At 36.4% G+C, this 25,132-nt stretch overlaps 1 protein-coding gene across 1 annotated transcript in view; it reads right to left on the bottom strand.

Annotated features, from left to right (window-relative positions):
• Positions 1 to 735: 735 nt before the first annotated feature.
• Positions 736 to 25,132, bottom strand: part of LOC106873938 (baculoviral IAP repeat-containing protein 7) — a 65,786-nt gene continuing 41,389 nt past the window's right edge. The window contains exons 2-7 of the mRNA XM_014921480.3: positions 23,839 to 24,878; positions 9,078 to 9,259; positions 6,164 to 6,266; positions 4,716 to 4,847; positions 3,587 to 3,721; positions 736 to 1,428 (exon numbers count right to left, since the gene is read on the bottom strand). Coding sequence (XP_014776966.2) covers positions 1,232 to 1,428; positions 3,587 to 3,721; positions 4,716 to 4,847; positions 6,164 to 6,266; positions 9,078 to 9,259; positions 23,839 to 24,859 — 1,770 coding nt within the window. The 5' untranslated portion in view covers positions 24,860 to 24,878 and the 3' untranslated portion in view covers positions 736 to 1,231. The remainder of the gene's footprint in view (positions 1,429 to 3,586; positions 3,722 to 4,715; positions 4,848 to 6,163; positions 6,267 to 9,077; positions 9,260 to 23,838; positions 24,879 to 25,132) is intronic.

Here is a 25,132-nt window from a genome sequence, read left to right as displayed (position 1 = left end):
TATATATATATATATATATATATATATATGTATGTATATATATATATATATATATATATATATATATATATATATATATATATATATATATATGTATGTATATATATATATATATATATATATATATATATATATATATATATATATATATATATATATATATCATCATCATCGTTTAACATCCGCTTTCCACGCTAGCATGGGTTGGACGATTTGACTGAGGACTGGTGAACCGGATGGCTGTACCAGGCTCCAATCTGATCTGGCAGAGTTTTTACAGCTGGATGCCCTTCTTAATGCCAACCACTCCGAGAATGTAGTGGGTGCTTTTATGTGCCACCGGCATGAGGGCCAGTCACACAGTACTGGCAACGGCCACGCTCAAAATGATGTTTTTTATGTGCCACCTGCACAGGCCAGTCTAGTGCCACTGGCAACGATCTCGCTCAAATGATTTCCTAACGTGCCAGTAAGACGACGCTGGTAACGATCACACTCAAATAGTGCTATTTACGGGCCACTAGCACGGAAGCCAGACAGCTGCTCTGGCAATGATCATGCTCGGACAGTGCTGTTAGTGCTCCACTGGCACAGGTGCCAGTCATCGAATATGGTTCAATTACGATTTCGATTTCACTTGCCCCAACAAGTCTTCATTATGCTCTCACTTGGCTTGCCATGTCTTCTCACATACTCCATATTTCCAAAGGTCCTGGTCACTATTCATTGCCTCGGTGAGGCCTAAAGTTATATATATATATATATATATATATATATATATATATATATATAGTAAGAATTTACAAAAAGAATAAAAGATGAAGACGGGCATGTAAACAACAAACAGATGTATTAGTTTAACGCTTGGGAAGTGAGAAAGTCTTTTACGCTTCAAGCTTACGCTCTTCAACAGAAAGGAACACAGAAATAAACAGGGAGAGAAAATAAAAAAGGTTTAGTGGCTAGTGATCTATCATGGCGAATGCCAAACAGAGGGGGTCACAGGGGAGAGCTAGGAAGAAGGGGAGATCCCTTTCTAACGCCAACCAGTCCGAGAGTGTAGTGGGTGCTTTTATGTGCCAGTCAGGTAGTACTAGCAATGGCCACACTCGGACGGTGCTGTCAGCGCTTCACTGGCAAAGGTGCCAGTCATTGAATTTGGTTCGATTTCGATTTCGTTTGCCTCAACAAGTTGTTTCAGTCATTTGACTGTGGCTGTATTGGATATAACTCAGAAAAATATTTTCACCATTCCATGAACCTTTTTCCGACATAAAGGGCAATTGGTGAGAGCAGGTGCACATGATGCACAACTGACCAAATGGCCACATGGTAAAAATACCACACTCAATTCTTCATCCAAACAGATTTTACAAAGCTTTTGTTCTTTTAGCATAGTATTCTCTGCAATTAAATCAGCACTTGCTGCTGTAAAAAATAAAAAAAAGACAGAAAATAAATAAACTGAAATGTAATGTAAGATAATGAGAGGATAAATGAATATATAATTGAATGGTTATGCGTTGATGAAATATAATAAATACAGTAATAAATTCTAAATATTAAAACAGTATCAACAGTTACACAAGAAAAATATTCCACTTCATTCACACCAATTCACCCAAGGTTCCATGTGGACATGTTAGTTACTAATGCATGAACATTTCTCAGAGATATTTAGAAAGTACCTTTTCTTAAGATGTGTTCCAAAACAGATTATTATACCAATAAAAACAAACAAGAAATCTGTTCTGGCCCCTTCACAGTATAACCTTTTATCATTCAGCATAAAGCCTCCTCCCTCTCTACAGTTGAAGGTAGATAGTAATCTTGCAAGTTCCTGGCAACCTTACTAGGGCTGGTGCTATAAAAAAGTTCACCCAGTACACTTTGTAAAGTGATTGGTGTTAAAAAGTGCATCTAGGTATAGAAACCATGCCACAACAGGCACTGGACCACGATGCAGTCCTCCAGGTTGTTAGATTTTGTCAAACCATCCAACCCATGCCAACATAGAAACTGGATGTTAAAAGAGGATGACATTGTATGGAACATTTAATTTTGTTAGTAAGAAAATATGGCCAGAAGGTTTAAGTAACTTTAATGTAAAAGCTAGAAAACTTATGATACTGAGATAAATAAGATAATTTAGGAAACATAGGGTAACAAAACTATACACATAACTCATCAATAAAGGAAACTAATCCAAACCATTTAGAATATCATTTTCTCCTCTTTTTGATATTGTAAATTGACATTGAGAAGTTACAGAATAGGTTGAAAAGAGTCAACTGGTTTGTTATGTTGAGCTGAACATTTCTACAAGAGTTCATAAAGCTGGTATTTACCTTCAGATTTGAGTAAATGAAATATATTACTATCTTGAGTAGAGTAGGTCACTTTCTCCAGATGAGGATTTTAGTCCAATACTACAAGCTAACAAAATATTTATAAATTGTATAATGTTTTTGCTAATTACACTAATAATCTGTGCCTCATTTTGGTATTTATTTAAAGCTAAAAAATCTCTGTCAGTGTCAGGATATGAATTATCAATCCATCATACCATAACAATTTTCCAGAGAAGCTAACATGGGCACTTCAAAGTGGATTCTCAACCTGCTAGAAATAGCAGTCAAGGCTCCATCAACTCAAAAAGAAGGGATATGTTGAATAATGTAATTCTTGAAAATAAGATGGGATGATTATAGCTCACAACAGCTGTGCCAATTGTGACTGTTTAGTCTCGATGTTTTCCTGGAATATTTACAATTATCATTAACCAAATATGCCAATGTACATTAGCTAACAATAGCTGATCAGGGATATGTGTAACAGATCTACATTGAACCGAAAAAAAAAATAGCCATGTAATCTGAAATATGGATATTATTCTCAATGCTGAACAGGCAAATATAGATTAAGCATAATATACATGATACAACTTTGTTCAATTGTTTTCATGAATGTTTTTCCATGCTGGCATGGGTTAGCTGAAGCTATTGCTTAAGTACTGTTTTTATGGCTAGATACCCTTCCTGTTACTAATCCATAATTGTTTTTCAAGTGAGGAATCTCTTATTGCACAAGTGTTTGAAGGCCCAAAGTGAGTGGATGATTTGTTGACAGGAGAAATGACAACATCACCACTTACAGTTTGTGGTACTCAGAGAAGTGTAAATGTAAACAAAAGTACAGATGCCCACACATCCACACATGCATAATACACACACATGCACAGACACTAACATACACACACACACACGATTTATGTACATACACATGTATATGCTACTCTCAAAACCATATTCCATTTTTGACTACTGGTTACTAGAAAGGATTACAGAGATTTATTTTAAAACTGAAAATGATATGGTGTTCACAGTCAAAAAGTTTTAAAAGTAGATGTTTCCTTTCTTTGTGAGCAATAACAATCTAGTGTCAATGTGAGACATTAGAAGAAGGATTACTTAGTAACAGCTACTTCACTGTCAGCACTTTGATAGATAGAAGAAGGATCACTTCTTATTTACTAACAATCATTTCAAAATATGTAGAAATAGTAGAGTTATCATTTATTACTTACTAGCAGACATTTCAGTGTCATGTTTTTCTCTTGTTTGGTCAGGCTCCTCTTCATCACTTACTTCCTCATCGTTATCATCAAAATGATCGTTTTCAATCGCATCAAGTAAATCTGATGCTTGTGAAAAAGAAGATCCTTAAAAACAAAAAAAACATGTACATACACATTAGATTTTGTGTAAAATATTTGGGTATTTATATCTAGCATTCAACTACATTCCTATTTGTCCATTATTTTCATAATAATACTGCTCCTTTGTTAGGTTTCTATCTGTACTTCGAAGTTGGAAATGCATAAACTGAAGGATTTTTAAGAAATGAAATTTTGTGACAGGAAAGTACAATTTAGTGAATTCATCACTAGAATATTTATCAGAAGTTATCAACCTCATTTCATGGCATCTCATATTTTTAGTTCAAATCAAAATAACAGGATACAATCCCAATCATGAAAAGCAACTGCTAGTTGAGCTCTGGTTCTGACAATTATATTACACTTCTATGTATGCATGTTAGTATTTTTTAAGGTTATGCCTCTCATATATTTACAGAGAAGTTGCTGAAATCTTATACATGCTTTACCTTGAACAACTTGATGGCAGGAAACCAGATTATTCAAAGATTAATGTATAGTTTGATGGTTTACAGTACTGACATTGAATTCTTGTATATAAGCAACTGAATGAATCTTCTACTAAAAGGCAAATGCTAGATTTTTCAATGAAATATTAAGAAGAAAACTCATTTTGGTAGATTAGAATAAACTATGTGATAGGGGGTCTGAAGAAGCTACAATCTCCAAAAGGTGATGAAACTGCATCTGGCAAAATAGCTTGGGAAAAATTTATATTGTTTAAGGATCTTGGGAGACCTAAGAGCAGAGGTGGGTAAAGGGAGAATTTAACCAAAATTATCTGATATAATCATATAAATTTATACTTCAAAGACGATATGATAAAGGGCAAAAATGAATTAAAACACTGTGATTTGCTGTCTTGTGTATACTGTATTGAACAAACATATGTCAATACAGCAATGATTACAATGATGAATTTTGTACAAAAACTGGATAGTTTAGTTTTGTATAACAAAAAATTATTACATTTTAAAAAATCGTAAAGTATTCTTACCTGTTTCTTTGATTTTGTTTTTCACAATTCTTTTGACTTTATTTCGGTTATAGCCCATAGATAAAAGAGCCTTAACTGTAGGTGTTTCCATAGATGATGCCTTAGGTTTACGAGTTTTCATTTTGGGAGAGCCTAAAATATAAAAGGAAATTATTAAAATGTTTCTGAAAATGTTCTAAATTTTATTTTTCAATTTAAACTAACCTTCGACTATTTCCTAGTGTAATTTTTATCTTTTTGTTTCTGTTCATGAAGCACACTGGTGCAGTATCTGATTGTTTTCTCAAGGCAGATATGAGGCCTGGTGTGTAAAAGGCACAGAAATGGAAACCGCATAGATTTGTTTTTTTATTTTCTTGGCTTCATAACCTAAGTGACTCAACAAGATATATACAAACTTTATGAGTTAGCCTATGATAAATTTTGATCACTAATTTTGACACTGAAATATTATCTATACATTTGTTTTACAAATGTTATGTTTTGTCTGATTTAAAGTTCTATATTTGCCACATATATAATGAAACATATCTTCATTATTTTTATTTAATTTGCTTGTCATGCTCTATTCTTGAAAAATGTTAACAGATAAACATGTATACTGGAAAAAAAAAAGAAATAAGTCAATCATGGAAAATGTAGTTACTTAATATGCATACTGTACGTTATGAAATGATATAATCTTATATGATATTCTTTCTCATTTGTGAAAAACTGTGATGTGATGATAAAAAAAAATCAATATCTTTTTGCAAATTCAGTGAACTTGATTACATATAAATCACCAGAAAATAATCAAACATCTTTTTTACTATTAGCCAATGTAACTTGCACAATATCATTTTAGGCAGCTTTGTTGGCATATGCAGAAAGTTTCTCAAGTTTTCTATAATTTTGTGAATGGCTAACTTAAACATTCAATTGCTTTTAATTTCTTGAAATATGTTGATGATTGTTTCACAACTTTGTGATATTGTAGCAGTTCCTGCTCTCAGTGTCAACTGGTAGTTGACCATTGCACAGTTGAAGAAATACATTTTGTACACTGGGCTGCTAATGCATCTCTATTAAGTGTAACTCTCATATTGGTAGAAAGATATAGGGACATTTCCTCTTCTCTCATTGACTTATTAAAGATATTTTGATAAGATCTTGTTAATGATTCAATGATGCTGTCTAGTGATTATTAGAGCTTCTAGTTTTTTAAATTCTTTTTATTGTTCAAATTCTTTCATTATAAAAAATCATCTGTTTTTAACAGTTTTAGTTGTGTTATTGTATGAGTTATCAGCAGAATTCAAGGCTCATTTGTTTCAAAAAGTCCTTATTTTGGCGTGGACAGATTTTCTGAATTTGTTAAAAATAACATTTTCTTAAATGTAAGAATTGTATGAAAATGATTGTGAACAACATACTTTTCCATATAAATAGCAAATAACTTATCTTACTTGAAGTTGAGGCATCTGATGTCCTGTTATCTTCCATAAAGTGATAACTACCAATTGCATCAGTTTGAAGAGAATGGTAATCTGGTCCATCTTGTGAAAATGCCTTTAAGAGAAGAATGTAATTTCAACAAATTTATATGCTAGTAATGCTAGGTGTACACAGAAGCATACACTTCAACATATAATTAAGTGTGGATTAACAAACATTAAGTATATTGTAGCTTGTATTTAACTATATGTTCATGCAGAAGATATCCTTGGACAAACTGCCGAACATTATTATTTTAAATTGTCTTACCAATGAATAATTTTCACAAAAAAAACTATATCTTTTCAAAGTCATTTCAAATTCTGGTAAGTAAGAATTAGATAATACTTTTCTGATGGGCACTAATACCACCAAAACATGCATAGAGTTGTCACTATAATTACCAAAGAAATAATAAAAAAACTTAAGAGAAGACAGTTTTTGTATATGGAAGATGCACAGGATCCATAAAAACGTTAGAGACCTGGGAAATTGATTCTCTCAAATGCCCTAGTGGTTTATTACAGGTAGTAGATAATTTCTGCTATCTCGGGGACCAAATTAGTAGTGGAGGAGGATGTACAGAGAGTGTGATAGATAGAATAAGAATAAGATGGAGGAAATTTAGAGAGCTATTACTTCTCTTGGCTATAAAAGGGTTTTCTTTCCTAATAAAAAGAAGATTGTATGATGCATGTATAGAGACAGCAATTCTACATGGTAGTGAGATGTGGGCCCTGAATGCAGAGGACATATACAGATTAGAAAGGAATGAGGCTAGTATGCTCCACTGGATGTGTAATGTAAATGTAATGTTCAACAGAATGCTAGTGTTCTGAGACAGAAGTTAGACATAAGAGAAATTGGTTGCTGTGTGCAAGAGAGAAGACTGTGCTGGTTTGGTCATGTGATGTGGATGAGGACCGATAGCTCCATAAAGAAGTGTTGATCTCTCAAAGTGAATGGACCATGTGGCAGTGGGAGACCCAGGAAGACAAGGGATGAAGTACTGAAGACTGACCTCAGGATGCTGAACCTTTTAGGTGAGATGACAAAGGACTGATATGCCTGGTACCTTGCCATACTCAAGAAGACCCATACTCTATAGCAGAAGTGTTAAGGTCAATCCTTCTGGTGGCTTAAAACACTTGTGGTAGTGAGCTGCCCAGCTTGGCAGCTCTGGTTAAACTGTCCAACCCATGGACAACGGACGTTAAATGATGATGATGATTAATTATTTTTCTACCTATTACAACTGTAACTCTGATTAATTAAAAATACTTACTAGTTTGCTACGTTAATTATGTTAGCCTGCACTGACTATATATTCTCTATGCAGGAGACTATATATTCCCCCCCACTCACTCTCTCTATGTATGTATGTATGTATGTATGTATGTATGTATGTATGTATGTATGTATGTATGTATGTATATATATATATATATATATATATATATATATATATAGTCAGTAAATCATATATCCCAAAAAGAAGCACACTCTAAGTTATAGAATAGTATAGCATATAAAGATAGATAAGGCTGGTCTATGGGATTACCTTGGGTTTCATGTCCATAAAGGACTTAGTTTTACAGCATATGATCAGACTCTAAACCTGTAGGCCCATGAAAATGGAGGAGGAAAAGTTAATGATAACTTATTTGAGTTTTGAATTTATACTTGCTCGCTAATGTTTGTTTGGAAGTCACAGGGTCATCAGCTGAACAGACACATACAGGAAGGAAAATATATTTCTAAAATAGTTTACGTAGTAAGCCTAGCTGATGAGCTTTAAGTGTCAATTTGGCACAGAAAGTGAAATCAATTAATACTGAGATATCTACCCTCCTCTTTGAGTATGTAGGTATGTATTTGACCACTGAATACTAAAGGTCAGCTTAAGAAATTAACATGTGTAGCCAACCACGAAGAATAGATCTGAGATACAGCCAAATAGAGGAGCAATCCCGTTTAAATGCCAGCCAGTACCATCTACTACCATTCATAGCAGTCAGATAAACACACTCTTGTGGCACACACCATGGGTCTATCAGCCACTACTAAATTTAAACCATGACAAACAGAGAAGATGGCTTTGAAGTCGATGATTCTAAACTAGCAGAGACAAGCCTTTCTTAGTTGGCTTGAATAAACTATGAAGAAATGCATTCCAGTTGTGATAAACTCATGATTTGTATGGGATAATGTTCAATATACCTTTCCTTTAAGATGGTTGATAGTAATTTGTGAGAGTTTACACTGTTATTTTCAGCTAATTGAATGACCATGTATCAACTCACTGTCAGACAAAATCAGTTTCCAACATGTAATTTTCTCTCTCCATTTCTCTGTCTGACAAAATTAAGGGTAAGTTAGCTCCTCACTTCAATGGAGTGGTTGACTTTAGAGACATCTTATTAACATTTCAGACATTTAGAAAACTGATGCTCAATAGGTTTTGATGATGATGTTATTTCTCTAAACCCATATATAACGTACAAAATGTTCCTTTAACCCTTGAAGTACATGTGTGAATTAACAAGGGTAGCAATACACTTCAAGCAGAAAGATTAGTCTAGCTATTATTAAAGGTTATTTATCAGAAATATGCATTATAAGTTATTCATTCATTGTTATTGATATCATTTTTTATTAAGATACAGAAATAAATTTATTTCTCAAACGCGTGAAATAGCGGCTGGCCGGTAACGTATTTTTTTGCATTATATGGATAATTTATCCTGATCACGCTATTTATAGCATTATCACGCGTTTGAGAAATGAATTTATTTCTGTATCTTACAATACATCTCAATGCTTCTAAAGACAAACTTTGTTTGTTTACTTTCATCGTAAAGTTGAATTTATTTTTTATTAACTTACTGGGTCATATGAAGATACCCTGTTTCTTACATTTGCATCACTGATGTATTTAGAATCTTTCATTTGTTTTACAAAAGTACATCTTGGAAACCATCGAGCATGTTCTTCCCATGGAATGTCATCCTCCTCCCAATTACGTAAGCCACCATCACAGCTAAAACAAATTACTGTATCAGCATTTCCTGTAGACCAATAGAAAATGAAAAGAAATAAGTAAAACAAATAAAATTGAAAGATTTCATTAAGTACTAAGAAAGTCAACTCTGGTGGAACTAGAATTCAGAATGTAAGGAACCACTCTTACACACAAGAATAACTGTTTCTGACATAAAGACAAGGCTTGGTATTTTGGGGAAGTCAGTCAATTATATTAATCCCAGTACTCTATTTTATCAACTTTGAAAGGATGATTTTGGTAGGAATTGAACTCAGTAGAAAAAGAGCTAGAAGAAAGACAAGGCATTTTGTCTGATACCCTACCAAATTTCAGATTTCACTCCAGAGCATTGGTCAATCTACAGCTATAGTAGAGAGCACCAGCCAACAGAATCCATGTGGTAGAAGTGAACTGTGCACTTGTCTGCCAACCTACCTACAACACATTCATATACAAATATACATAGATGCACATAAACACACATATACATATATTTACCTACTTAACACATACATACACAAAAAATACATAAACATAAGTGATTCAGTTGAAGAAGAATTTAAAAAAATAAAAAAATTTTTTATGGAAGTTGTCAAATACTTTCAGTTTTGATATACATTCTCTGAAAGCCCTACAAACCTTTCTTCCTCTTCCTAGCTATTCTCATAGTCACCGTTTTTATGCTTTTTTTCCCCATAATGCTCAAATCTTCTGGTTGTATGTATTCAGTTTAGGTTAGTTATTTATTTAATTAGTTTTAATTATCAGAATAAAGCTAAGCTATAACAGTCTGAAGAAGGTATATAATAACTAAGGCAATTTTTTGCCAAAATTTTAAAATTTATAAAAATGTTCGTTCAAAGTTCTTTTATCATCGTAATTAATCTTAAAGTCAAAAATGAAATTTCGCTAAAAATAATTTTTTTTTTATCAGATACTGAAAAGAATAAATAAATTCGTTGACATACATTTTATGTATTGATTAAACCTAAATTTGATATGTTTCTACTAGCTATTAGTAGAGTTGTATTGGACATACCACCTTGGAGCTATTTTTAGCATTCCCTATGGCTTATTCTACCCTTCAATGTTGAAAATTATTTGATACCATGTGTGTTCAGTCATTTGAATACAAACAAAAGTCTAGCAGGTCTGTATAGTTTTTCTGTGAGACAAATTTCCAACTTTAAGGTACTTTTACCAATATTAGTTATTGGTGATGGATGCCAACCGCTAATGTTGTTTGTTTGCATCTTTTTTCTGATTCACGAAACAGGCCTCTTTAAGAATACAAATATTTATTACCATACAATTGTAAGTGTATTTACTTACAGTTTTAATTCTTTGCACCTGTTATTTTGGAATTTCATTTTACCATTGAAAGTAAGTACTTTTTCAAGCTATTTTTTTCACTATATGTAAATGCACAGTATGCCAGCTGTTCCTCAATAATATTTAAATACTAGCAGAGATACCTGGCCTTGCTCAGGATGAAAATGACATAGATTTTATTGCTTTACTTGTTTGTCATGTGACTGCAGCCATGGTGAAGCGTTTCGTAACATTGTTTACAAAATAATAGCTGATCGGTTACGAAGGACTGTGTCTACAGTGAACAGTAATGATTTTTGCTCTGGTGACTACTGCTGTCTGCCATGTTCACTCACGACCAGCTATATGTGGGTATGAGTAGAGCAACGGATTCAGCAAATATGAAAATTAGTTGTGGATAAAGAGTGCAGTAAGAATACGAAATTAAAAAAATCTGTTTTCTCTGTCTTTGCACCGTCGCTAAAAGGGGACTGAACTCATGTTTGCAAATAATGGCAACTTGAAACTTGTTAGAATTTATGGTTTTAAAATATTTTTAATGCAAAAATTCACGTGTTAGGAAGCAATGAAAAAAAAACAAAAAAACAAATAGCCGATTCTGGGTATTTTCAACCATGTGGAATCCATTGGTGCGACTCCCAGATTGCTATCTTGTAAGGTGTGGATTTCTATAGATGCAACACACACACCCACTCAGCTATACTATAGTTATAGATATATTTTTTATGCATCATTTAAGTTTGTTGTTAAGTATTATGTAAATTTGTAACTGAGGTTAATTGAAATGAATCATTTTCCTTCACTGTTGCATTGCTGGATCTTTTTGAAGTTGATTGTGGAGTTCTTTTGTCATTGCCTTATTGAGTTGCTTTTTTTCTGGCTCAAGTAATTTTAATTTTGATTATTATGATTTTCTTATTCTTAACTCAGTTTCCAAAGCCAAAAACGAGTGAAAAAGAAAATGCCCTTGAATCTACAGAAAAATTCTCGAAAGAATTTGTATTTTAGCAGGCTTTTAAAGATCAATTTTGAAATGTCCCCTATTTCAGGCCAGTAATTTTTGCATTTGAATAAATTAGACCATAAGGTTTCTGAATAGTTTCCCCTCAAGAACATATAATCTAATATAACCTGTTTGTGAAAGAATATAGTTTGAATGAATACAACCCATTTAAGTCAACAAAGTCTTTGTTTAACCTTGGTCAGTGTCTGATACATTTTATACATTGCTCATATCCTTGTTACTTGTCTGTAAACCCATCTCTCTTCTGCTCTTTCTTACACTTTTGCTGTTTCCTACTCTCTCTCTCTCTCTCTCTCTCCTTCTCTTGCTTTTCCTCTGACTAGGTAACCGAGTATCTCCTTTACATCAGCACACTTGTTTCTGGCCTTTTTCTTGTACCTCTCTCATTCTCTCATTGGGTAACTATGTACCTCCTCTATAACAAGACACTTATTTCTGCCTCTCTAGTTCTCTATTACACTCTAACCTTTCATCATCTGATACTGGATCACCTCCTCTAATGCTCCCTCTGTTGTGGCAAGATACCTGCTTCTATCTCTCTGTTTCTTTGTCACACTCTAACCTTTCATCCTCTGATACAAGTTCCCCTCCTCAAATGCCCTGCCCCTCTCATAATTCCTTGTCTTGTGAGTTACTTGGTTACCCTGCCAGTGCTGGTGCCATGTTAAAAGCATCCAGTCCACACTGTAGCGTGGTTGGCGTTTGGAAGGGCATCCAGCTGTAAAAATCATACCAAAACTAACTTCGCCTGTGCTAATGCCATGTAAAAAGCACTGAGTCCACTCTGCGGAGTGGTTGGTGTTAGGAAAGGCATCCAGCCATAAAAGCCCTGTCAAAACAGACACAGTAGCCTTGGGTGGTTTTTCTACCCGGTCGGCTCTTGACAATCGTCCTACTCATGCATGCATGGAAGATGGATGTTAAATGATGATGACGAGGATGGTTTCAGCGATGATTAACCCTTTCGTTACCAACCTGGCTGAAACCAGGTCTGGCTCTGAGTACAAATGTCTTGATTTCATAAGTTTTGAATTAAAATCTTCCACCAAATCTTAGTCACAATTTATGTTCCTAACACTAGCTGAATGATGACTAAGTTATTTTACTAAATTCTTTATTATGTTTAAAGTAATTGAAAGAAACACACAGAGCATCTCAAAATGAATACAATAACGAAAGGGTTAAAGCACACATTTCATCTGATTCTGTAGTTGTTCCTTCTTATAACTCATCCTTAGCTGTTTATAACTTTCATTTAATAATATGAAAAAAATCTCTTTGGATTGAAAGGAATAGGCTCTTTGTTTATCATGGTTGTTTTTTAATAAAAATTCCCTAAATAAAAAAGGTTCTGTGAATAACAAAGAGAGTTCAGAAGTTTCTGAGATTATCTCATTATCATAATTATATATCATAAGTTCTTGATTTGCTTTTGAAAATTTTGGTTTGATTGTTGAGTTATATACATATTTCATACATTGCTAATAGACTCCAGATTAGCTGTATACTACACAAGAAATCAATTTGGTTTGTTTTTTCAACTTGTATATATCTGGCAAGTAATTTGAGCTGCGGCAATGTGTTGAAATTAAAACAATTATAGTATTGAAGACATATATTAGCTATTCAAAATTACACAAAAAATGTTAACTTTAACTTAAACAATTAACCGATTTTACGTTTTATTTTAAATAACTACGTCTTCCATGTTTAAATTGTTGTGAGTTATTTCCCTTGAGCTAACTAACGCTATGAAATGAAATATTTTTGAAAATATGTGCCAATATAAAACGAATTATTGAAATAGTATGTCTGGTGAATTAAAATAGATAAGAGTGGCTCATCCACCTTGGTCCCCACCTGGCACCTAGCTCTCACCTGTAGCTGTAGTATGTGCAACAGCCACACCTGGTAAACCACTTCGACTAGCTGGCTAAATCAGGTGAGGATAGCTGAGGGGTCTCAAATCCTCAGTGAGATAGGGGCTTTTCTACCTATGCATGCGAAGACTAGTTCTTGCATACGGGGCAGAGGAGACCACTAGTGAGGTCCAATGATCAGGAAAGCAGTACCGGTAGGCGTTGTGGAGTGCCTAGAACATGACAACACACTATGGAGTCCTGGTCATCCACTGCAGCAAGAAGGGTCTCCAGCCGTAACAGTTCCCAGTGCCACTGGGTAAAGGTTCTTTCTGCTAAGAGAGTGGGATTGTCCCTATGCAATGGCTCTCCTATTTGAAACAACTTCATGTACAGATGTCTGTGCTTCTCAGCCTTTCAACTGTCAACCTCAAGTCCTGCAGTAATAGGGGAATGGAGAAAGGGACAGGTGGAGGTTACCACCTGCATGTAGGTGGCTTGTGGATCAGTGGTCGCTGTTCTTTGTATTGGACAATGGAGAACTTCAGCAGCATCCCAGGTAACAGGGCAGCCTTTCTGAGACAGTACTGCTCACCCTAGTAAGGGAGGAGCCTAGAAAAGGTGGCCTAAAGAAAGCTTGTACTAAACAATTCTGGTCAGCTAACTGTGACTGACAGAATTACCCATTTGCAGTTGGTTCAAACAGAGAAAATAACCTAATCATTGGTACATACTTTCATGGATTGAGACAATGTCTCCAGACCTCAGAGAAGAACATCTCTCATTGCCAAAGAATTGTCCAGATACAATATTGACATAATCAGGCCGCAGCTACATTTCTTCTGGAAAAGCAAAACCTTATAAGAGGACAGAATACATGGAGCTGGATTCGCCATCAAGTCCAGTCTCCTGAAACAGATTTCCACTGGTGTAAATGAAAGGCTTATGAAACTTCGCCTCCCTGTCAGCAACAGACACTTCATCACCATCATGAGCATGTATGCTCCTACAATGACATGCACAGAACAAAAGATCAGAGAGGACACTGCGCTATGTGACACACTTGCTACCAACAAGCTTGTAATACTGGGTGATTTCAACATTAGAGTTGGCAGGGATGAGGAGCAGTGGAGAGGAGTTATAGGGAAGCATGGAGTTGGGAAGATGAATAGCAATGGCCTTTTGCTGAGCAAATGCACCAAGCACAACCTGCTGATTACAAACACCATCTTCCGGCAGGCTCATAAGTATAAAACATCATGGATGCATCTGTGCTCAAAATAATGACATCTTATTGATTATGTTATCACCCTCCAACATGACAGCTTTCAGTGCATTTCATGAAATCCTTGTATCCATTCGGGGAGAAGAGTATATGGCTGCAGAGTTCAGAGACGCCACATAGTTACACTCTACAAGAACAAAGGAGCCAAATCAGACTGCGGAACCTACAGGGGCATTTCCCTGCTTTCCATTGCTGGAAAAATCCTGGCCCACATCCTTTTCAACAGGCTCATCACCAGCATCTCTGAGAGCAACTTGCCTGAAGCCCAGAGTAGCTTCCACCTTAGCTGCAGCACTGTAGACATGGTGTTTGCTGTGTGTCAAGTCAAGGAGAAATGCATCAAACAATGGATGGATTTGTACTGTCTTCATAGACCTGACTAAAACTTTTGTCTCAGTTAACAGAGAGGCTTTGTGGAGCATCCTAACCAAGCTGGGCTAACCACACAAGTTCACCACATTGATAAGACTCTTTCATGACAATATGACTGGTCAAGTTTTTAGCAAGTGACTGCACCAACTCTTTCAACATTTCCAATGGCATGAAACAGGGCTGTGTACTCTACCCCGTGCTGTTCCACTTGTTCTTCACACAGGTCCTATTTAACACAATGAAAGACATAGATCTGGGAATATACATCGAATATCACTCAGATGGCTCTGTTTTTGACCTCCACCAACTCTCTGCTTGAACCAAGACAGTGGAAAAGTTTATAACTGAAGCCCTATTTGAAGATGACTGTGTCCTTATGGCATACAAGAAAAATCACCTGCAGACCATTGCTGATCGCTTTGCAGAAGCATCAAGGCTCTTTGGGCTGACCATCAGCCTTGGGAAAACAGAGGTCCTAGTCCAAGCAGCCTCAAACACAATTTGCCCCTAGCCAAAATGTCACCACTGAGGGAGTCCAGCATAAGTGTGTGGAAAATTTCAGGTACCTTGGCAGCACAACTTAAGCTGATGGATCATTGGACGTGAAACATTATCCAGAATCCACAAGGCCAGCCAAGCACTTAGAAAACTGAAAGTGAAAGTCCTCCAGCAGAATGACATAAGACTATCGCCAAAGCTGAAGATCTATGAGTCTGTAGTCGTTTCTACACTACTCTATGGGTGTCAAACATGGACACCATACTGTTGGCACATCAAACAGCTGGAACAATTTCATACAAGGGCACAGTGCAAGACCATGGGCATTCACTGGCAGGACAGTGTGACAAACCCAAAAGTACTGGACAGAGCTTGTTCAACAAGCATTGAGTCAATGTTGCTCAAGGCTCACACAGAGTACAAATGACAGAAATTTCTGTCATTTGTACACTGTGTAAGTTGTACCTATTTATATAGGTATATATATATACATTTATACATATAAATTCATCATTCATCATCTGAAAGTTTCATTTTACATGTATTCTTATATACATATTTTATATTTGATGTACTTAATATATTTATTATATCTGATGTGTCTAATTTGCTTATCCTAATAATTGCTTCTCTCTCTCTCTCTCTATGTATGTATATATATATATATATATATATATATATATATATATATATATATATATCATCATCATCGTCGTTTAACGTCCGCTTTCCATGCTAGCATGGGTTGGACGATTTGACTGAGGACTGGTGAAACCAGATGGCAACACCAGGCTCCAATCTAATTTGGCAGAGTTTCTACAGCTGGATGCCCTTCCTAACGCCAACCACTCAGAGAGTGTAGTGGGTGCTTTTACGTGTCACCCGCACGAAAACGGCCACGCTCGAAATGGTGTCTTTTATGTGCCACCCGCACAAGCCAGTCCAGGGGCACTGGCAACGATCTCGCTCAAAAATCCTACGGGAGCCAGTCAGGCGGTACTGGCAACGGCCACGCTCAAAATGGTGCATCTCATGTGCCACCCGCACAAGAGCCAGTCCAGGGGCACTGGCAACGATCTTACTTGGCTTGCCGGGTCTTCTCACGCACAGCACATTTCCAAAGGTCTTGGTCAGTAGTCATCGCCTCGGTGAGGCCCAATGTACGAAGGTCTTGCCTCACCACCTCAGCCCAGGTCTTCCTGGGCCTACCTCTTCCACGGGTTCCCTCAACTGTTAGGGTGTGGCACTTTTTCACGCAGCTATCCTCATCCATTCTCACCACATGTCCATACCAGCGCAATCGTCTCTCTTGCACACCACAACTGATGCTTCTAATGTTCAGCTTTTCTCTCAAGATACTTACACTCTGACGGGTATTCACATTGACATTACACATCCAACGGAGCATACTGGCTTCATTCCTTGTGAGCTTACGTATGTCCTCAGCAGTTACAGCCCATGTTTCACTGCCATGTAGCATGGCTGTTCGTACGCATGCGTCATACAGTCTGCCTTTTACTCTGAGTGAGAGTCCCTTTGTCGCCAGCAGGGGTAAGAGCTCTCTAAACTTTGCCCAGGCTATTCTTATTCTAGCAGCTACACTTTCAGCGCACCCACCCCCACTACTAACTTGGTCGCCCAGATAGCGGAAGCTATCGACTACCTCTAATTTTTCACCCTGGAATGAGATAGAAGTTGTTTCCTGTTTGTTTACAGTCTTTATTGCACCTGAACATCTGCCACAAACAAAAACTAACTTGCTAGTTAACCTGCCTTTGATGTTGCTGCACCTCTTATGTGTCCATAGCTTGCACCGGGTACATCTTATAGAGTTACTACCTACTCCTTTTCTACATACTGAGCAGGGCCATCTACCTGAAGGGGTTTGTGTTTTATCTACCTTCCTACTTATTAGGATTTTGGTTTTAGCTAGGTTGACTCTAAGGCCCTTCAATTCTAGACCTTGCTTCCACACCTGAAACTTCTCCTCTAGTTCTGATAGTGACTCCGCAATTAAGGCAAGGTCATCAGCATAGAGGAGCTCCCAGGGGCAACCTGTCTTGAACTCCTCTGTGATTGCCTGGAGGACTATGATAAATAAGAGGGGGCTGAGGACGGAACCTTGGTGGACCCCTACCTCTACCCGGAATTCATTGCTGTACTCATTTCCAACCCTCACCTTACTGGCAGCATCTCTGTACATGGCTCGCACAGCTCTCACTAACCATTCTTCTATCCCAAGTTTCCTCATTGACCACCAGATAAGGGATCGGGGGACCCTGTCAAAGGCTTTCTCCATGTCAACGAAAGCCAGGTACAGAGGTTTATCCTTAGCTAGGTATTTCTCCTGCAGCTGTCTCACTAGAAATAAGGCATCAGTAGTGCTTTTACCTGGCACAAACCCAAATTGCATCTCATCTAAATTGATTCGCTCCCTAATTAGTTGGGCTATGACCCTCTCTGTAACTTTCATAACCTGATCCAACAGCTTGATGCCTCTGTAATTATTTGTATCTAAAGCGTCACCTTTACCTTTGTAGCAGTTGACTATGATGCTGCTACACCAGTCATTGGGTATGACTCCTTCGTGTATCACCTGGTTCGTAATACGGGTGACTAGGCTATAGCCAACACTGCCAGATATTTTGAGCATCTCTGCAGTGATTCCTGATGGGCCGGGGGCTTTCCCGGTCTTCATACTCTTAATTGCTTCATCTACCCTGGTACTATCAACTCGGATAGCTGGTCCTTCTATTGGGTCGACATACGGCAGGCTCTCTTTCTCCCATTCATTCTCTTTATTAAGCAATCTATCGTAGTGGCATCTCCAGACCTCTGTCTTTGCATCCTCATTTAGTGCAAGCGTACCATCATCCATGCGAACACATTTCTCTCCTACAACATCACTATTCTCTCTCCTACACTGTCTTGCAACACGAAATACCTCGAGTCTTTGGTCCTCACGGCGCAGGAGAAAGTTGGTATGTGAAAGCACGTGGTTGGATGTATAAAAGATAATAAGAGTGAAAAAACTACAGAAGGCTTGTGTTACATGGTTAAAGTATATATTTAAATTATGTCAGAAAAATGTTAGAAAAATGTTATAAAATCTTTTTGGTATATAAACATTGTATTTTGAGAAATAACCGGTTTCGTGTTGTCTTTTCAAATTTCTCTACTTCATTGTAACGTGTTTGCTCCAGTCTGAGAAAGAAGAGTTCTAGATAGGGGGAGGTAATTAGGGATTTCTTCCGGTATAGGGGAGATAATCGAAATCTAGGATGTGGTAGAATTTGATTAATTTACCATTGTTCTATATTTTTCCCCCTTTTTTCTCAGTGGGGTGATGAATTTCCTTATTTAAATGTGTTAGCAATGGTTAAGTTTGGGTTTGTATTTTTGAATGAAAAAGGTTTCCTTATTTAATCTAATCTGTGTTGGTGTTTTAATGGCACATTGATAAAAAGGAAAGATTATAAATTGTGGTAGCATTTGTTCTGCGCATTTCTCAATATGATCACTAAAAGGTATCATTTGGTATTCTGGGTATGCAATCTGCTGGCGGTGCAGAGTGCATCTATGTCTGAGCGATAATCCTGTGGACCCTATGTAGTTCTCGTGGTAGCCCGAACATCTTATTACATAAATAAGATTTTCTGAGGCACAAGTAAAGTTAGATTTAACTTTGAATTTGTGTCCCTCTTTGAAGAGGAATTCTGAACCTTCTAGAATGTTTGGGCATGTTGCACAATTTGGTCGACCACATTTGTTTACTTTCGCATCTGTTGTTTCGGAAAATAATTTTGCCTTTGTGAGGATCTTTTTCAGTGATTTTGGTTGTTTGTGGCTTTTGATGATTTTGTATGTGTGTAAAGTTTCCTTTAATTTGGGGTCCTTATGTAGCATTGGTATGTTTTGGGTGATGATGGTGAAGGCTTCTTTGTTTCTGGGGTTGTATGTGGATATGTACGGCAGTATTTTCGGGGAATGTGTGTTGCTGTGTTTAACTTTTCTTAAGTTTTCTATGTTAATTTGTGATGCACGTCTGATTCCATCCTCTATGAGTTGAACTGGGTAGTGTCTGTCAATTAGTGTGTTTTTGAGTTCTTGTAGTCTGTAGTCTCTAGTATTTTCTTCTGACACTATTGTGCATATCCTTCTTGCAAGGTTGAAGGGGATGTTTGTCTTGGGTGGCATGAATCAAATAGATATTGTTTGGCGTCTGTGGTTTTGTAAAATATGTCTGTTTCTATTTTTAGGTTTACTTTTTATATATATATATATATATATATACATATATACACGTATGTAAACATAATTTGACTTCACAACATTTACATCTTTCTTTATAGCCATTTGCTATTCTTTGCAATAAGTCAGTTTTCTCCTAAGGAGTCACAATCAGGCTACCCATTTCAGTGAAGTGTCATTTGATGACATCTCAAAATATTTTTTATGGTACATAACTGAATATATATACAGTGGGGTTTCTATATATGAATGTAATCCATTAAACAGGCTAGATGGCTACTATACAAGGATGCTATGAATGCAGGAGCCCTGCCGAAAGTTAGTGAGAAGATCAGGTAAAGATGGCTGTCACTGTCTGGTCACTGCATGTACTACCTTGAACTGGAAGCATCCAAATTAGTTTTGTGGAAACCACTTCATGATAATGCAGGAAGAGAAAAACGTTGTCACACATTTATCAACAGCTTGATTGCAGACACTGGCTTGGAATGTATCCAGGACCTTGAGGCAGTGATTTTGCACTGGGAGGTGTGGCAGGAGGACCAATGTTTTTCTTTAATATTATCATTGGCTTTCCAATTTTTGATTTCACATTTGTAGAAAATACAACAGACATTATCTGCATGCACCTTGTGATAGAAACCATTAGCTGCCAAATCATTAGGTTTTAATGGGTAAGATGTTGACCACTTAGGAACATTTTTTATCCGATTCAGTTCAGATTTTAAATTCATTTTCATAAAAGATCCTAAATTTGGACATTTTGAACTAAAACATGTATGTTCTTCGTGGACATTATCGTGGACAATTCAGGTGTTTTGTAAATTGAAGACATGGTTGGCATACACATGCTTTCTCAATACCTGCACTAATTCTACGAAGAGAGACATGAAACAAATCCTTTAATGGAGTCATGTCAATCTTATCTCTGCACTGGGAGAGATAAGAATGAAAGGACCTTGTTGCTGTGACCATGATAATAATAAAAAATTCATTCTAGTGTCCTGTTTGTTATATTTAGTATACTGCTCATATATGCTCTCCCAGTGTAGCCTCCTCTTGACTTGTTCTTCAAAATCCAAATTGTTAAGCAAATGTGTACCTAGTCACTTCTACATGTTACTGAAGGCTGCTATTGTGCAGGTGATGTCTTAAACGAATAAAGACCATTCAGTGCAGAGATGTCAATAATTCCAATCCTGCACCGAAGAAGTCATTGAAGATGAAGGCAGATTTATAAAATAATCTTATAAGAAAACTTGTATTTTATACACTCTTAATGAAACAATCATTAACAATTGGATTTACTGGATTTCAACTGCATCAGACTATACATTACATCCCTTTGTTTCGTTTTGGTTTTGTATGTGGTTTGTTGCCTGATTCATTAAAGGAGCTTTTTTGTAGGGGTACCACCAGATTAGTTAGATTTAAATCCATATATTGTACATTAAATCTATATATATAAGCAAACCTGAGGTTAGCTGAAATAGGTCTGTGACATATCGCAACTTCTAAAGGCAAATTCACTGCAGTTATTGTGCAGAAAAAGTTCTCTCTTATAGTAGAAAGATGTAAAAACATCATATCTGTCCAGTGCTGCACCCTGTTGGATTCCCAGACACAATTTCAAGCTCTTCAGCCACTATCGATGGGAAATATCGAAGAGAGGTAACTCTGGACAGACTGAGACTAAAACAGTCAACAACATTGACTAAGTTGTGCCATTAGACCACCAGGTCAGAAGAAATTCAGCAATATCAGTGTGTGTGTGTGTGCGTGTGTATATATATATATATATATATATATATATATATATATACACACACACACACATATATATATAAATATACATACATACACACTGACATATATATCATCATCATAATCATCAACATTTAATGTCCATTTTTCTGTGCTTGCATGGGTCAGATGGTATTTATTGATATAGATTATCTATGCCTGGACACCCTTCCTGTTGCAAACCCTCACCTGTTTCCAAGCAAGGTAATCCTTCTAGCTAAGCATGTTTTTCATGTAAGACTAGAAATGAACAACCATGCTTGTATGCTGATGATGCTCATTTACAACCAATATGTGAGGTCTAAATAAGGGTACATACAAATACATGCACACACACACACGCACAACATGCTTGGTTTGAGTTCTATCTACTAAATTCAGTAAAAAAGCTTTGGTTGGCCTAGGGCTAAAGTAAAAGTCCTAGATCACATAGTTGGGAAGCAAGCTTCTTAACCATGATCATACCTGCATCTATATCTATCTATATGCATATATAATATTAGTCACATATATAACATATAATGTTGGCATCAAATTTTGGCACAAGGCCAGAGATTTCAGAGATGGGGGAGGCAAGTTGATTACATCAACCTCAGTTCTCAACTGGTACTTCTTTTATCGACCCCAAAAGGATGAAAGGCAAAGTTGACCTTGACAGATTTCATATGCAGAAAATACATACAGACAGGCAAAATGCTGCTAAGTATTAAGCCCAGTATGGTAACGATTCTCCGTCTTATATAATTTCAGAGTCATAACATTAAATTTATTTTACTGAATGGTTTCACACTGAAAACCTACCAGAAATAGAAAGACGGCAAAATATAGTTTGGGCTCTTTGCTACTGGATGCCTGAGAATAGCACATCATCTGCTTTCTGGATCTCAGTGCTGTGTAAAAAACAGGAATGAAATTTATGGATGAAAGAATAAAAGAAACAACCAAAACAACAGGGTTGGCTCTTAAGCCCATCAGAGTTACGTCCCTTGGATCCTCCTCGCCATTTTTTAAGCTAATGACCTGATGTTGGCACTCCGTCGCTTACGACGTCGAGGGTTTCAGTTGATCCGATCAACGGAACAGCCTGCTCGTGAAATTAACGTGTAAGTGGCTGAGCACTCCACAGACACGTGTACCCTTAACGTAGTTCTCGGGGATATTCAGCGTGACAAGGCTGACCCTTTGAATTACAGGCACAACAGAAACAGGAAGTAAGAGTGAGAGAAAGTTGTGGTGAGAGAGTACAGCAGGGTTCGCCACCGTCCCCTGCCGGAGCCTCATGGAGCTTTAGGTGTTTTCGCTCAATAAACACTCACAACGCCCGGTCTGGGAATCGAAACCGTGATCCTATGACTGCAAGTCCGCTGCCCTAACCACTGGGGGCCACTGTGCCTCCACAATGACCTGATACCAGCATTCAAATGGCATATTCTCTATCCCAGTTTATGTGATTATTTCATAACTTATTACCTACCTTCATACTTTTGTATTCCATGCTGGCATAGATTGGGCAGTTTGATATGATTTTATGAGTTGGAGACCGGTCTCATATTCCAATGTCTGCTTTGACAGTTTCTACAGCTGGATGCCCTTCCTAATGTCAACCACTTTCATGGAACCAACACTAGTGAAGTCACCAACTAACTTACAAGACTAAAGAACTCTCTAAGTGGGAATACAGTAGTGGGGAAGGTGACTTTTTTCTAAGTGTTGGGTGGTTAAAGTATGAAATAAGGGACAGGAATATGTTTCTTGTTGTAAAGGAAATACAGGCCAATCCATTAAAAGCTTGAGATAGATTACTTTTTTTTATTTGATATATAAATATGGCTTAAGAAATGGTGATGAAAAATTTTAAACATGTATCATGTTTTTCTTATTGTATCATGTTTTTATTTTGAAAATAATAAACAAAATAAAACATAATTTAAAATTATAATCTGATCATAAGCTCAAACTTTTCCTAGTCATTATATTAGGTCCTTGAAAAAAAAGAGTTAGGGCATATTTTCTTTGCTTACTTTAGTTTACCCAGCTATCTCCAACAGTATGTAAAGATTCAATTTTTATAAACATGCTATACATGTAGGCATAGAAACAAGAAATAATATTGCAGAAGAGATTATTTATAAAAAAACAAAAACAAAAAAAAAACAAACATAAATATTACGTATACTTACCATTGTGATAAAATCCAGCTTCAGCTAAGGCTTTAGGATCTTGTTTTTTATTTTTGGGCCATGAAGAGAATGTTCTAAGGCGTTCACTTAACAAGGCAAGACCTGGATGTATTGGACGGTCAAATATTATATCACTCTTATTTGGTATTGGTATATTATCCACAAAGTCCTCACACAAAAAGAGACAGTTTGGAGAAACGAACCTATGTTTTTCTTTAATATTATCATTGGCTTTCCAATTTTTGATTTCACATTTGCAGAAAATACAACAGACATTATCTGCAGGCCCCTTGTGATAGAAACCATTAGCTGCCAAATCATTAGGTTTTAATGGATAATCTGTTGACCACTTAAGAAAACTTTTTATCCGATTCAGTTCAGATTTTAATCCCGTTTTAAAAAAAGATTCTAAATTTGGACATTTCGAACTAAAACGTGTATGTTCGTCTTGGACGTTATCATTTTCTTTCCAGTTGCGCAGTTGGACAGAGCAATATGCACACTTAACAGCATCTCCATATCCTAAGTAATAAAATCCACTCTTGGCAAGGTCTGTGGGTGTTACTGGAGTACTTCTGTTCCACTTCTTAAAGGTATCCAGTCTTCTTTGCATATCAAGCATTTGATCTGTATTTAAAGTTTCTTTTTTAGGTATCACTGAATCAGTTTCTAGAGTAGTGTTTTGAACACTAAAAGCTGCTGCATTTTCACCATCTGCTTCATCATATAAAAAGACTGGAATACTGTCAATTTTGTATCTACATGGGTGTTTATGTTTAAAACTGGAATCTGAAAATTTAACTACAATTTTGCAAGAAAAGCACATTATTTTGCCTTCTGTAGTATCATAATAATAACCATTTGTAGCAAGCTCGATAGCTGTTAGCTTTGGATGCATATTCTCAAAAAATGTCAATAACCTTTCAATTTCATAGCTTAAATCTCCTTCTGGTGTACTAAGATTTTTTAAAAATACTTTCTCAGGAGGCAAGTATCTTGCAGTAACAACTGAACTGGCCATTGCAATAATTTTGGTGAATCTATAATATAAATAACAATTTAAGAACTTTAAAGCATTAAAACATTTATGGTTGATTATTTTTTTACGTTTTATGTTCAGCCGTCTTGATTAGTTTAATATCTATTACATTGAGACTTGTGCCAGACAGGATCAAATGCTTTGCTGATGTCAAGCACAACATGATTTTCATTGAATTCCTTAGGGCAAAGAGACTACTGATGAGTAACATAGGAGAACAAGTCCACAGTAAATCTATGAAAACCATATTAGTTG

This window comes from Octopus bimaculoides, chromosome 2 (assembly GCF_046866305.1).
Source record: "Octopus bimaculoides isolate indiv1 chromosome 2, ASM4686630v1, whole genome shotgun sequence".
Classification (NCBI taxonomy): domain Eukaryota; kingdom Metazoa; phylum Mollusca; class Cephalopoda; order Octopoda; family Octopodidae; genus Octopus; species Octopus bimaculoides.
This window is presented reverse-complemented; position numbering and strand designations above follow the sequence as displayed.